The sequence below is a fragment of the Rousettus aegyptiacus genome, unplaced genomic scaffold, assembly GCF_014176215.1.
Source record: "Rousettus aegyptiacus isolate mRouAeg1 unplaced genomic scaffold, mRouAeg1.p scaffold_m13_p_4, whole genome shotgun sequence".
Classification (NCBI taxonomy): domain Eukaryota; kingdom Metazoa; phylum Chordata; class Mammalia; order Chiroptera; family Pteropodidae; genus Rousettus; species Rousettus aegyptiacus.
The window spans coordinates 155,659,324-155,671,943 of record NW_023416307.1 but is presented as its reverse complement, the minus strand read 5'-3'; the positions used below and the strand labels follow the sequence as shown (position 1 = coordinate 155,671,943).

The window sequence follows — 12,620 nt, the reverse complement described above, 5'->3', positions numbered from 1 at the left end:
CACACAGGGACCTCTGGAGGGAGGGAAAGGCTCTTCAGATTCGCCTGCCTGGGCTGTGCCTCAAAGAGCTTGGGGCTGCCTCCTGGAGACTCAGGCATATGGAACCAGGACAGTCCAGAGAAAGGCCTTTATTGTCCCAGGCTGGAGGGCAGGGTCAGAGGTAGCTGACAACATCGTTGCAGATGATGGGCTGGCGGCTGCGGCAGCTCATGAGAGCTGCAAAGCGTGAGATGTCTGCAGGCAGTTCGGGTTCAGGGCGAGGTGGGCATGACAGTCGCTTTCCTGCCATGGCCGCCCGGCGGGCCCTGGCCAGCTGGCGCCGCAGCTGCTCAGAGAGACCAAGCAGGAACTGGGGGGGCCGAGCACGGGCACGGGGCCCACCTCCATCGTCCCCCTCACCTGCTGCCTCAGGCAGCTCCATCCAATTGTGCACCAAGTCAGCAAAACAGTTGTCCCCCAGCACCAGGGGCTGGCGACTGCGACCTCGGCTCAGCAGGGCTGCTGTCCAGTCCTCAGCTTCCAGCTCCTGCCAGTGCTCCAGGCAGGCGTCTGGGGTGGACTTGGGCCGCGGTCGGTGGGCAGGTGGTACCCTGGCCGCAGGGACCCCACTGGACTGGGGGATGCCGCTAGCCGAGAGGCGCTGTCTATGGGGGCGCCATGCTGGGGCTGCTGGATGCTGGAGGACGGGGAGCTCTTCCTCTCTCCACGTGCTGCCAGACACCTCGGAGAAGCCAGAGTCCCAATCCAGGGTGTGCTCCCTAGGGCCCCCCGAGCCTACACCCCTGCGTCCTGTCCCTACACCTTCTTCCTCCTCTTCCTCCACACAGCAGACTGAGTCCTCATCCAAGACATCTGAGGCCCTGAGCCGGTGGCTGAGCCGGACACTTGAGCCAGGTTTAGGGGGTGGCGGAAGAGGGCCAGGCATGGGAGGTGAGCCTGTGTCCCGGCCACACAGCTGCAGAGAAAGAGAGAACAGAAGTTGGAGGGGCAGCGCTTGCCACGCCTGCTTTCCGGGGGGCCAGTCTCAGAACGGAAGGCCCAGAAGAGCTGGACGGGCCTGCAGACCTAGGCGGCAAGGCCTCTAGTGGGTACAGGGCATGGGGGTGCTGGCACACGAAGCTCGTGTGGTTCCCATAAGTCGACCTGGTGGCAGTCTGGCAGGCTTCGGCACGCAGAGCCGGGCAAGTCGGCACCCGCCACCAGGGCGGGAGGCAGGGTTGCGGGCCTGCTTCGGGAAGTAGGTCCTGCTCAGGGCTGGGGTGGGGGAGCATCCGTGCCTCTTGAGGAATTCAGCTGCTCAAAGCCCAAACCGTCTTTCGGAGAAGGACAGAGCACTTGCCAAGTGGGGGTAGAGGAAGAAGGTACAGGCCAGCCTAGGATAGCGGGCATTCCAAGCAGCACGAGCAGCTCTTTAGTCTCCTGCAGCGGACTGCTCCACCCCAAAAGTTTACCCCCCTCAGCTCCCTTAGCCGCCCCGGCGGCACAGCCAGCTGGGCTGCTGTTACTTGATGCCCAGCGCAACTCTCAACCGTCCGAAACCCGACGCGGGCCATCTGGGCCATCTGGGCCGCCCCGCCCCCATCCTGCCTTGGATATGCACTCGGGACGGCCCCCAACCTGTGTGTCGTTCGGGCGGGACGGAACCCTGGCACCCCACACACGTCCTTACGAATCACACCCGCTCCCAAGCCTCACCAGTTCCCAGCGGAGCTGGCCCAGGAAGCTGTCAAGCCGAGTGCTGTGCATGCCCGTGCCGGAGCCCTCGCCGGGCCTGCCAGTTCCTCTGCGAACTCCAGCGAGAGCGGTGCGGACGGGGCCGGGCGGGCCGGCCAGCGGCGCCCTCACCCTCTATCTTGTCCGGCGGCTCCTCGCTCTCCGTAGCTCCCGCCGCCGCCGCCGCCACCGCCCCAACATCTGGCAGCCGCGCCCCGCCCCTGCCGCCGCAGCCAATGGGGCCTGGGCGGGGCCGAAGCGGCCCCGCCCCCAGGCGCGTGTGGACGATCCCCACGCCCACTCCCGCTCTCAGCATCAGCCCTATGCCGAGGGGCGGGACTGCTGCTGCTGAAAGCCGGGCGCGGTCTGGCCCAGGACTTCCCGACGCCCCGCGCGTTTGAGTTGACTCCGGGTTCGCTGCGCGACCCAGAAGTCGCTTTCCCGCTGTAGCCTCAGCTTCCCCATTTTTCCCTGGATAGAACTGCGGTCCCTCCCGCAAAGACCCGGTGGGCACGCGGGTCCCCGGCTGCGCCCATGTACCGGCGGAGCGCCCCCAGTCCTCGGGCTCCTCAGTGCTGTGGCCCACTTCGGGCCCAACCCACTGGATCCGCTCCTGGAGCGGGCCTTGACAATCCCTGGAAGTGATGGGAGGGTCCTGCCTCCTCTGAGGCCTCCTGGAGCGAGGGACGTCGCAGGAGCACGGAGGAGGGGCCTCAGCCAAGGCCCCGCCCACGCCTCTCCGCCCTGCGTCTGGCCCAAGCTAGGCCCGGCCGCCCTCTTGTGGGGAGCGCGCGGTTAGCCGCATTTCCTGAGGTGACATCCGCATCCCCTCGGCCCAGCATCACGTGCAGACTGAGAGTGAATGCAGGGGCTTAGGGCGGCCCTCTCTGGCGGGAATGGTCAGAGCCTGTTCCCAGAGGTCCTCCATGATTTCAGGCTCATTTCAAGGATACTGTCTAACTGGAGACAGACGAGTCAGTAGACAGAAAAATGCTGGGGAATGAGGGTGACGGGCTGGTTTGGGAGAGAGGACTCTCAGAGGAGGTGGCATTCTGTTTGGATGAGCCTTCGTGGGGAGATCAAGAAGAGGGGCATTCTAGGCAGAAGGATAAGCCAGTTAAAGGCCCTGAGAGGACAGGAACTGAACAGGGCTTAACATCAAGAAGGCCTAAGGGGTCTATGATGTTGGTAGTTGCAGTAGTGAAGAGGTCAGCAAAACCAGGCGCCTAGCAGCTTCAGAAAGGAATATGGGATTTTGTTCTTGATGTGATGGGGAGCATTGAGGGCTTTTGAGCAGGAAGTGACCTGGGCTGGCTCCTGTTTAGATAATCCCAGCTGCTGTTTGTAATCAGAATGGAGGCTCCTGCCCTCATCCAGCAAGGGAGGGGCTGGTCTGGGCCGTGCCGGGGCTGGTGCACAGAAGGGGGTCACTTTGGTATATGTTTTGGAGCTAAAATCAAACCTGCCTGATGCATGAATATGGGTAGGAAAAGAAGGTATTCGGCATGACTCCTAGATCTGGCCTGAACATCTGGTTGGATGGGATTGTCATGAATCGATCCAAGAAAGACTGGAGAAGAGTGGGTTTGGGGAGGAAAACCAAATGATCCTTTGTGAACATGTGACCTTTGAGATGCCTGTTAGACATCGGAGAAGAGATGCGGGGTCAGCCACTGAATGGGTGTGTGACTAGACTTGGGGAGAGAGATCAGCACTGAAATCTTGGTTCTGAGAGACAGAACTACTGGATGGTACCTAAGGCTATGTGCCCAGATGTGATGGGAGAGATGAGTTTAGAGCAGCAGTCGGGACTAAGCCATGGAACACCCCAGTGGATGCAGGTAGGGAAGCAGAACCAGCCAAGGAGCTAAGCGGGAACAGCTGGGGAGGTGGGAGGAAATAGAGAGTATGGGCACTTAAGGAGCCACAGGGAGCAAGCATCAAATGCCGCCAAGGAATTGAGAGTGGAGAATAAACTACTGAATTCAGTAGTACACAAATCTCTGGAGACTCAGACAAGGGCAGTTTCATGGAAAGAGTGACAAGCTTGACTGTAGTGAGTAGGAGAGTGAGAGTGAGAGATAAGGAACTGGAGAGAGCAAGTACAGACAACTTTTTAAAAATTGACATACACACACACACACACACACAATGAATGGACAACTCTCAAAAGAACAGCTTAATAAAGGTTGTCTGTAGACACTTGTGCAACTGTCACCCGGATCAAAATAAATGATATCCCTAGCCACTCCAGGAGGCCACCTTGTGCTGTATCCAATTAATATCCCATAACTACTATTTGATTTCTATCAACAAGGATTCGCTTAGCGTGATGCAGGTAAACAACTTTGAGAGATTTTATTGAGGTTGGGCTTGGCTTTGTAGTCAGATAATGTTTTCTAATGGGGTGTGGGTAATTAGAGTTCAGACTCTGTGGGGTAGCAGGTCCTGGGCCCAATTTTCTTGGGTACTGTCTTACTCTGTCTCCAAGGCCTTCCCCGAGCCTGTTTCCCCAACTGAAGCTGATACCTCTCCCCTCACACCCGCTTTTGGTTGTGGTAACAAATGAGGGAAATCCCTGGAAGCAGTGAAAAAATAGGGTTCTCTAGGCCTCTGGATGCCCGTCTGGAGCCTAGAGCTCAGTCGCCAGGGATGGGTGACACTGCAGTCTGGGAGGCCTGGAAGTCCTGCCTACCCAGTGTGTTTGAGCAACTGACCTGGCAACGGGACGGGCCTGACAAACACCTCTGGCTTTCCGAAGTCTCCTCTGCTGTCTGTATCTTTAGGACACGATGGTGCTACTCAGACCCTTGGCACTTCTTCTTGCTCTGGTTGTCCCTGGTAAGGAGCTGGTGGGTTGGGGGAACCCCGGTTCTCACCTCCCCATTCCACTGTGGAGAAGAGTCCTGACCCTTTTCAGATAGTCTACCATGGATGGCAGGGGCTGGAGGAAAGCCAGGAAAGGGCTCTGAACCCCTGACCCTCATTCTTATCTTGGCTGCTTCCTCGACCAAATCCTCACTTCTAATCTATGAAATGAGCTGACCCATGGATGGATGTGGGGGACAAGGGCGGGCTCTGGCTGCTTGGTCCCAAGATTCGGCCAGGCCCTGTGGCAGAAGGGCAGGACTATGTTCTAGTCTGTGGTTCCCTGAGCACGGGGGCCTCCAGCCTGATCATCTCTTCCTCATAGTTGTACACGACCTGCCCTGGATCATAAATGTCTCCGAGAACCAGGGACCTGGCACCATCCTTCACTCTTTCAACTTGAGCTGTACTTCTCACATGCCCTCCCTGAAGCTGCTCGGCGTGCAGCCGCCCTCTACCTTCTTCAACCCACCCAGCTTAACCACGTGGCAAGGGATGTACATGGGAGAGGTAGGGTCATGGGCACAGCTGGGAACCATGGGGAAACAAAAGCCAGAGGTGGCGGGTGGGAGAGCCTAGGCCCCACATGGCACTGCCTACCTGCCATAGGTGACCTTGAGCAGTTCAGCCCGGCTGGATGCCCTGGCAGTGAACCACTATGAGCTGCAGCTGCAGTACACGTGTGGCAACGACGTGTGGGAGGGATCACTCTTTGTGGATGTGCAGCGGGACCCTGGCCATATCCAGTGTGCTGGCCCATTTGCCAGCCCAGGTGAGGCCAGCAGCAGCAGGCAAGGGGTGGGCGGGTGTAGCCTGAACAGAGCTTCCTAACTTCCCCTCTGGCCAGCTGGGGAAATCATTCAGGTGCCAGAAACAATCACACCTGGGGCCCGGCTATACACTCTGCTGTTCCCAGGCCTAGAACTCCAGGGAGCCCAGGTAAGACCAGCACATGGGCAGTAGGGGGAGTGAAGTGGAGGAGTGAGCATGGGGAGACCGAGCTCAGTCCCTGCCTGGCCAAGCAGAGAACTTCAGAGGAACCCTTTAGCTGAGCCTCTGCATGATACATGCCCTTGGAGAGAGCCACTGAGGGCCCCTTCGCCGCTAGTGACCATGGCCGTTCCTACAGGAACCTCTCAGGGGCTGAGTTCTTTCAAGTGTATCACTTTTGTAATCCAAAAAGGAAATGTAGTTTAAAAACAAAATAAATGGTTTAGAGCAGAAAGTATTGAGGATCAGGGGTCTGGGGTCCCAGGTTAGGGTGAATGTCAGTGGCGGGGTTTGGTAGAACTGGGTGTGGGCAGGTACCTGCTGGATTGTTGGGGACTTTGGCAGGCATACTTTGGGCACTGGAGGCTGGGGACTGAGCATCCAGCATCTCTGTCCTGTCAGATGAACATCACCAGTGCCCAGGACCCTCCATATTTTCCTGGACCTTTCTCCATCAATGGGCAAGGTTGGCTGCAGGCACCACCGCAGGGCCTCAAAGGCCAGGCTCAAAAGGTGAGCATGACTTGGGACCCGGGTATATCCATGGATGAGGCATACAGTGGGCAGGGCCACCACCCTCCGGAGATTTGCTCGTTCGTGGCCTCCTTGGCCTCCTCCATTATGCTGCTTCTCACAGACACTGCCCACACCTGTACTCGCTGCCCCGTGCTGGCTGTCCCCCCACCTCGGCCTGGTTCTATGTTGGGCTCTGGAGTTCCAGAAAAAAAGTGGGATCCCTGGCTCATGCTGTCTTGAGTAGAAATGAGAGTGTTCAGAGAAGACGGGAGAGAAAAGTTCTGGGTGAGGCGGCTAGTGCAGGTTAGAGAAGTTCCTTCTTTAAAACTTGTACAACTTAGTAACTGGCTCTTAGCAACTCTAAGATGATAAGGCATAACGTGAATGACTCAGATATCGCTCTCGTGGGGGCTGTTTGTATCCTGATAGATGGATTTATGGCTCAAAAGAATGGGACTCAAAGGAATACCTGTCAGCAGAGTGACAGGTCTGGGGAAGAGTGAGCGTCGGGGCTCCTTGTGGAGGTCATATGGGGGCTGCTTATTTGATGGGAAGTCTGGGCACGGACATACAGGTAGACGTACACCGTGAGTCCCTTTCTACTCTGTGTCACGTCAGGTCTTCCAGCTTCAGATCCTGGTGACCTTTGGCCCAGGCCGAAGCTGCCGTGGGACGCTGGTGGTGAAAGTTTTGCCTGTTCCCTCCAGCCAAGTTTCTTTCTTGTAAGGCTCCCCTACCCCGAGACTGTGGGGGCGCAGGGCCTGGCATCGGGGGAAGTGGGAGTAGGTCACAGAGGGGCTGCAGGAATGTCCCAGCTAGCTGCGGTTTGCAGGAGGTTCCAGGGGTGGCATGGGTAGGAAATAATGCCCCCTTTTTGTCCAGGAAGCAGGACCAGAATATCACCATCCCCGAGGACCTTGTTCCTGGGAGTCAGGTGGTTCAGGTCAAGGCCCAGGGCCTCGACGTGCGCTACGAAATCCTGTCTCCCTTGCCCTGCACGCTCTTCTCCATCGGACGCGGTGAGGGGCGCGGAGTGGGGTATGGGAGTGCCTCTGCGGCTTGTCCAGAGGTGACCCGCACTACCGCCTTACCCTCACGAGAAACGAGGCTGGAGCTGAGGCAGAAACTGGGGCAAGGTCGCGTTTGGGGACCGGGCCAGAGCTACAGACGAGCTTTGGAGGAGGCAACGAGGGGTGCCAGGCTCGGCGCCCTAACCTGTCAGTGGGAGGGTGGGAACCGGGTTGAGCTTGGGGCGGGGCCGAACTCTGCGTCCCCTCCACCCCAACCCTCCCACCTGGCCCAGAGGATGGTGTGATCCGAACCACTGCGCCTCTGGAGTTGGCGCAGGCCCCGGGAGCAGCAGTCACTGCGCTGCGGGTGAAGGCCTTCGAGCGGCTCCAGCCGTGGGCCAGCGTTGAGCTCAATGTCACCGTGAATGTGCGTCGGGTCAACCGCTGGCCCCCACGCTGCCTCCCAGCACTCCTAGTGTGAGTACACCTGAGCCTTACCTAGGCCACCGGGTCTCCTCCAGCCACCGCTCACGGTCAAGCCCCGACTCCCGCCCTACCTCCTGCGCTCTGCTCCCAGGACTCAAATCCCCGAGACTGCACCTGTGGGCACGGTGCTGGGCACCTTCACTTGCACCGACTTGGACTCTCCTGGCTCCACCATGGACTATCAGCTGCGGTTCCACAGCCCTTCTGTCCCCACCAGCCTCTGCCTTAGCGACAGGGTCCTGAAGGTGCCCCCTGCCGCAATTCCCAGCCCCACTGGAAGGGTGCTTGGTCTGGGGGTGGGGGGTGGGGGGAGGGAGGCGGCAAGGGGCTGTGGGAGCGGAGACCACGGGGTGAAGGAGATGGTGGTGGAGCCTACCTGCTTTGCAGTTTGGAGAACTGGGGTCAGGGTAGGCCATCTGTAGATGCCCTTGCCTGAGGCAGCCCAGAGTGGCTCGAGGCTCTCCCAGGCTGTGGCTGGGCCTCACATTCTGGCCCCTCTGGCCAGGTGAATGCCACACTGGACTGCGACGCTCCTGGGGCCTGCTTTCAGCACACAGCCTCCATCCTGGTGTTCGATGGCGGTCAGCCCCCGATGTCCAGTGAGTGGCCACACCCAGGGGGGCTTGGGTATTCAGTACCCCTGTCCCCATCCTCAGGACATCTCTCCTCCCTCCCAAACTGGTAGGATGGGGTTGTCTCCATTTCGGATCTCTAGCACGGGGCACATCTCTCCTCTCCTACATGCCCCCAGTAGGGGAGGAATATTGCCCTCCCTCCCTCCAGACCCTCTTTCTCCTTAGACCCCCTCAGGGCAGGGACGAATCTCCCTCCTCAGATCCCCAGGGCAGGGTTGGGCACCCCAGGCCAGCTCCTTGACTGCCTAACAACTTCCAGCTGAGGTGCCAGTACTGGTGATTGTGACGCCTGTCAATGAGTTCTCTCCAGCCTGCGTCACACGCACATTCCGGGTTCGGGAGGATGCAGCGCCCCGCACCCTGCTGGGCTCTGTGGTGGGCATGGACATGGATTACCCACGTGACAGCATTGAATACCACACCTCTGCCGGGTCTGCCGTCTTCACTGTGGACCGTCTCAGTGGTATTTCCACCCCAGGGCTGGAATGGAGGGGTAGAGTCAGAGTTGACTCTGCAGGCTGAGGCTGTGGCCCCCGCTTCTAGGGGAGGTTCGCCTCCTGGGGCCTTTGGACTATGAGCAGCAGAGGGTGTACAGGCTCATTGTCCTGGTGACTGACCATAGCCAAGACCAGAACCCCACCTACCACCGCTCTGGCTCCTGCACTATTACCATTGAGATTGAGGTAATCGAGCCCCAGGGCCTTAGAAAGAATTAAAAAGAGTTCAAATCTCACTCTGGCATGCTGATTTTCCACTCTGTGCCTCTGTTTCCTCCACTGGTTGGCTGGAGGGGGGCGGGGCCTCATGCGGAAAGCTTTGGAGCCTATTGCCTGACAGCTGAGGTCTACAGAGCATGCTGAAGGGCTGGCCCGGGGATTCAAGAAGTGCGTGACCTGGCTATGTTCCTGCAGGATGTGAATGACCATGCTCCCGAGTGTGAGCCCCCATTTCAAGAACTCACCGTCCACACTTCCCTGGGCCGTAGCATGGAGGTGACCAAGGTGTCATGTCGGATCCCTCAGGAGCCACAGCGCCTGGCCTTCTCCTACAGCATCGTGGGAGGTGAGGACCCTGGGTGCCACCAGGCTGTGGGAGGCATGGGCAAGGCCAGCAGTGCTTCCCTTCTTTCGCCACTCTGCTTTCAGGGAATAGTCAGAGCCAATTCAGCCTGCGAGGAGCCGTCCTGGTGCACGACAACCTTAAACCGGGGGCCCCCTGGCCAGAACGGCCCCATACTTACGAGCTATTGATCCGTGTGGCCGATGCAGGTCCCTCCATCCCCCACCTCAGCACCACAGCTACCGTCATTGTGCATCTAGTTCCTTGGAAGGCCAGCACAGTGGCCGCCAGCACCCACAGAGCCACAGTGAGGGGCGGTCCTTGGGCCTTTGTGGGGTGGGGAGAGAGGACCTTGGAGGGCGAAGAGCCCCAGTTTTCCAGGTGGATGATGGGGAAGGCATCTCAGAGGGGCACGTTGAGTGCAAAGAGCAATATGGGAGAGCAAATCTGGGGGATGGGGTGGCCCAGCTCTTGGAGGAGTTTAGAAGATCATGGCATTTGGCAGGGCAGTGGTGAGGCTGTGACCTCATTTCAGGTGCCTTCAGTGGTGACGCCCCTGCTTGTGACAGACACAGAGGCTTTCTGGCAGCCGGACCCCTGGTTTGTGGTGGTGCTGACAGTGACCGGTGCCCTCCTCCTGTTGTCCCTGGGCTGGCCTCTCAGCAGACTCCTCGGGGGGTAGGGTTCCTATTCCTGCCTCTCCCCAGCCCACTAACGGACCCCATCTGTGAGAAGTGGTTTCAGCCAAGGTTTGACAACAATGCCCATGGTGATGGGCAAACAAACCAATATTAAGGAGGGCTGATCTCCCTCTAGAGGTCATGACATTAGAGGCGGAGAGACAATGAATGGAAGGAAGCTGTCTCCATCATTGTCGGTCTTGGAATGGATGGGTGTGGATGAGGCCCAGGGCTGCAGACTACGAGTGTGTCATGCATTGGGCATTTACCCTATTCTTTTTTTTCTTTCTTTCTTCCTTTTTTTTTTTTAATGCCTACAGCACCTGGTATTCCTAGATGGTCTCCCATCCAAGTACTAACCAGGCCCAACCCTGCTTAGCTTCCGAGATCAGACGAGATTGGGCATGTTCAGGGTGGCATGGCAATAGACCGTTTACTCTATTCTTGACCCCTGATTGCCACTTGAAACCTGATATGCCCCTAAAACTGAATTTCTTGTGGGCACAGGACTGAACGCAGAGGAAGGCGGGGGTAACAATACGGACACTGCATACAGACTTTGGCTACCCCCAGTATAAAGGGGTAAATGAATGGTGCTGGTTGCTGGAGCCAGCAAGTCTGCTGCCCTCATGCTTGGTCCCCCCTCCCGGCACTTTAGGTTGGCCCAGGTGCTACGGGCACCAAGCAAACCAGCTCAGGCTCTGCTGCTAAACAGGTCAGCCTTCTTTGCATACCTCTATGTCAGGACCATTACTTAAACTCAGGCCGGGCCCCGGAGCCTTATCCTATACTCCTGCTTCTACTTTGTCTCAGTATCCAAGGAACTGAGGGGTCCGCTGAGGGGTTCATGGAGGCACCGATGATGGACACACTCCAGGCATCCACAAACCTGGTATGTCAACCCACTATCCTGTGTAGTGTGGGCACTGAGGCTGCTCTAGAATACTCCCCTGCCCAGCCTGCCCCCTTCCTTATGGAGAGCTACCCCTGTGGGAGCACCCATGCCAGCACCAACAGGAGGAAGGAGGCAAGTGGGCTCCTGATCCCCTTGGGAGCAGGCCTCCACCGGCTCCCTGTGGGTGGGTTTCAACTCATTGTACCCTCTCATTCTTCCCCTCAGCAGCATTTCGATGGCAGAGCACAGGACTCCTGTGAGTTTCTCTATCCCCAATACATTCGCCACCTTGGCCCACGTTCTCTCTTTAACCCATCTCAGTATCTCCTCCTACCACCAGGCATCTATCGTCTACTCTTTCCGTGAAGGGGGTCTGTTCTCACCCCCACTCACCTCTCAGCCAATGTTTGCCAAACACCTGCAGGACCAAGTGATGACTCAGAGCTGATCTGGTTCCTGCCCATAGGGGAAGGGAGAAAAGTAGCGAGAGGAGAGACCCCCAGATATTCCATTTGTACCAGAGAATTAAGGCAGAGTAATCTGGCATTGGGCTTAGGGAAACTGGTGCCCAATGTTGGGGAATCAGGGGAATCAAAGATGCTTCCTGTGCATTTGAACCAGACCTCAAAGGAGATGCTGAGAAAGAGGACAGGTTGGACAGGAGAAAGGGGGGGTGGTCCTCACACCAAGGGTCCTGGGACATCTTCTCCTACCCTTAGAGGTGGGAGGCAGTTCTGCTGAGGCCAGCAGTGCTGCCTCTCTCTCCTGACCATCTGAGCACAGGTACAGGCAGAGATTACCTGTTCAACTCACACACGGGAGCCCGGCGCTGGCTCTGAGGCCAAGAAGCTGCTTCACTACGTGGGAATTTCTTCTTCGCATAATCATGGGCTGTGTTTTCAAGTTGATTCAATAAAAAACAAAATTACAAGCAGAAAGTCCCAGCCTTGAAACCCACACGTGGGAGAAGCTCTGAGATCTGTGTTTCCTTGTTCTTACTTGGAGAACTCCCTACTTTGTGGGAACACTCTAGGGACTAGTAAGGTTACTTTAAGAAGGCACTGTACCGTACTTTGATTGACAGTGGTTAATGCTCTGCCAGAGGTAAGAGGCTGTTAGTCCTGGCAGTGACCGAGGGGGTCTGTCACCTTGGAGGCCACCTGCTCTAGCAGGTGGAAAAGGCCCAGGAGGAATTGTTCATTTGAGGGCCCCACCAACCTACGGGGCAGTCTGTGGACTGTGTGTGGAAGTTTTCTTGGGAAGGATCTAGAGACTTTGCACTGAAGTGTGGGTTGGTGCAGACCTGGCATGGGTGGCCATGGAGGGATTGATGGGAGCCGCCTTCTGAGAGGCTGCTCCCTTTTCTTCCTGATGTGTTTCTTTTGGTTCCTTGGCCCTCAGCCCTCTCTGTGTTGAGCTGAGCTGTCACACACAGCCAGGTGGCCTGCAGTAACCTGCAGAAGGGCAGGGTTCTGCTGGATGCAGTGCTAGCCCGCTTCCTGTGCCCACCTTGGCATCAGGTACCAGGATGCTGCCAGCTTTCCAAGAGTACCTGCTGTCTGGTGGAGGTCTTTACTGTGATATCTCTAAGTTCTCAATCTTTTCCCCTCTGCCAAGTCTGTGGACCTGAATCCTTTCAGGTCACTGGAAGCCAGTTATGATGTCCCAAGTGGGGAGAGAAGCTGCGTGCCTTCTGTGGGAAAAACACATTTTACAGTGTTCCCAGTCAAGTGAGGGTTTTGAGCTGCCCTCAGGGACAGAGATGTGA

The 12,620-nt window shown here is 57.6% G+C and overlaps 2 protein-coding genes and 1 non-coding gene across 3 annotated transcripts; 1 reads left to right on the top strand and 2 right to left on the bottom strand.

Moving 5' to 3' along the window:
* Positions 1 to 65: 65 nt before the first annotated feature.
* INKA1 (inka box actin regulator 1) lies at positions 66 to 2,398 on the bottom strand. The gene is made up of 2 exons (XM_016149974.2): positions 1,696 to 2,398; positions 66 to 955 (listed from the first exon to the last, which is right to left on the bottom strand). Exons 1-2 carry the CDS (start codon positions 1,744 to 1,746, stop codon positions 155 to 157), a joined length of 852 nt encoding a protein of 283 aa, XP_016005460.2. The 5' UTR covers positions 1,747 to 2,398; the 3' UTR covers positions 66 to 154.
* A 1,634-nt stretch (positions 2,399 to 4,032) lies between these two features.
* On the top strand, positions 4,033 to 11,830 carry CDHR4 (cadherin related family member 4). Its single transcript, XM_016149966.2, has 20 exons — positions 4,033 to 4,051; positions 4,500 to 4,554; positions 4,907 to 5,091; positions 5,191 to 5,353; positions 5,429 to 5,520; positions 5,974 to 6,084; positions 6,706 to 6,809; positions 6,970 to 7,106; positions 7,391 to 7,574; positions 7,675 to 7,828; positions 8,089 to 8,182; positions 8,478 to 8,681; positions 8,762 to 8,901; positions 9,130 to 9,280; positions 9,364 to 9,584; positions 9,813 to 9,955; positions 10,616 to 10,672; positions 10,771 to 10,849; positions 11,081 to 11,108; positions 11,636 to 11,830. The coding sequence occupies exons 1-20, from the start codon at positions 4,046 to 4,048 to the stop codon at positions 11,689 to 11,691; spliced, it is 2,364 nt and encodes a 787-aa protein (XP_016005452.2). The 5' UTR covers positions 4,033 to 4,045; the 3' UTR covers positions 11,692 to 11,830.
* On the bottom strand, positions 10,269 to 10,387 carry LOC118602601. Its single transcript, XR_004950735.1, has one exon. It is a non-coding gene; the product is annotated as a 5S ribosomal RNA (ribosomal RNA).
* Positions 11,831 to 12,620: the final 790 nt, after the last annotated feature.

Excerpts from the sequence above, each read along its gene's own strand:
- INKA1 (XM_016149974.2), bottom strand. The coding sequence starts at position 1,746 with ATGCACAGCACTCGGCTTGACAGCTTCCTGGGCCAGCTCCGCTGGGAA. Across the intron at positions 956-1,695 it reads GCCAGCTCCGCTGGGAACTG|CTGTGTGGCCGGGACACAGG; the intron begins GTGAGGCTTGGG and ends CTTTCTCTGCAG.
- CDHR4 (XM_016149966.2), top strand. Across the intron at positions 9,281-9,363 it reads CTCCTACAGCATCGTGGGAG|GGAATAGTCAGAGCCAATTC; the intron begins GTGAGGACCCTG and ends CTCTGCTTTCAG. Across the intron at positions 9,585-9,812 it reads CCAGCACCCACAGAGCCACA|GTGCCTTCAGTGGTGACGCC; the intron begins GTGAGGGGCGGT and ends ACCTCATTTCAG.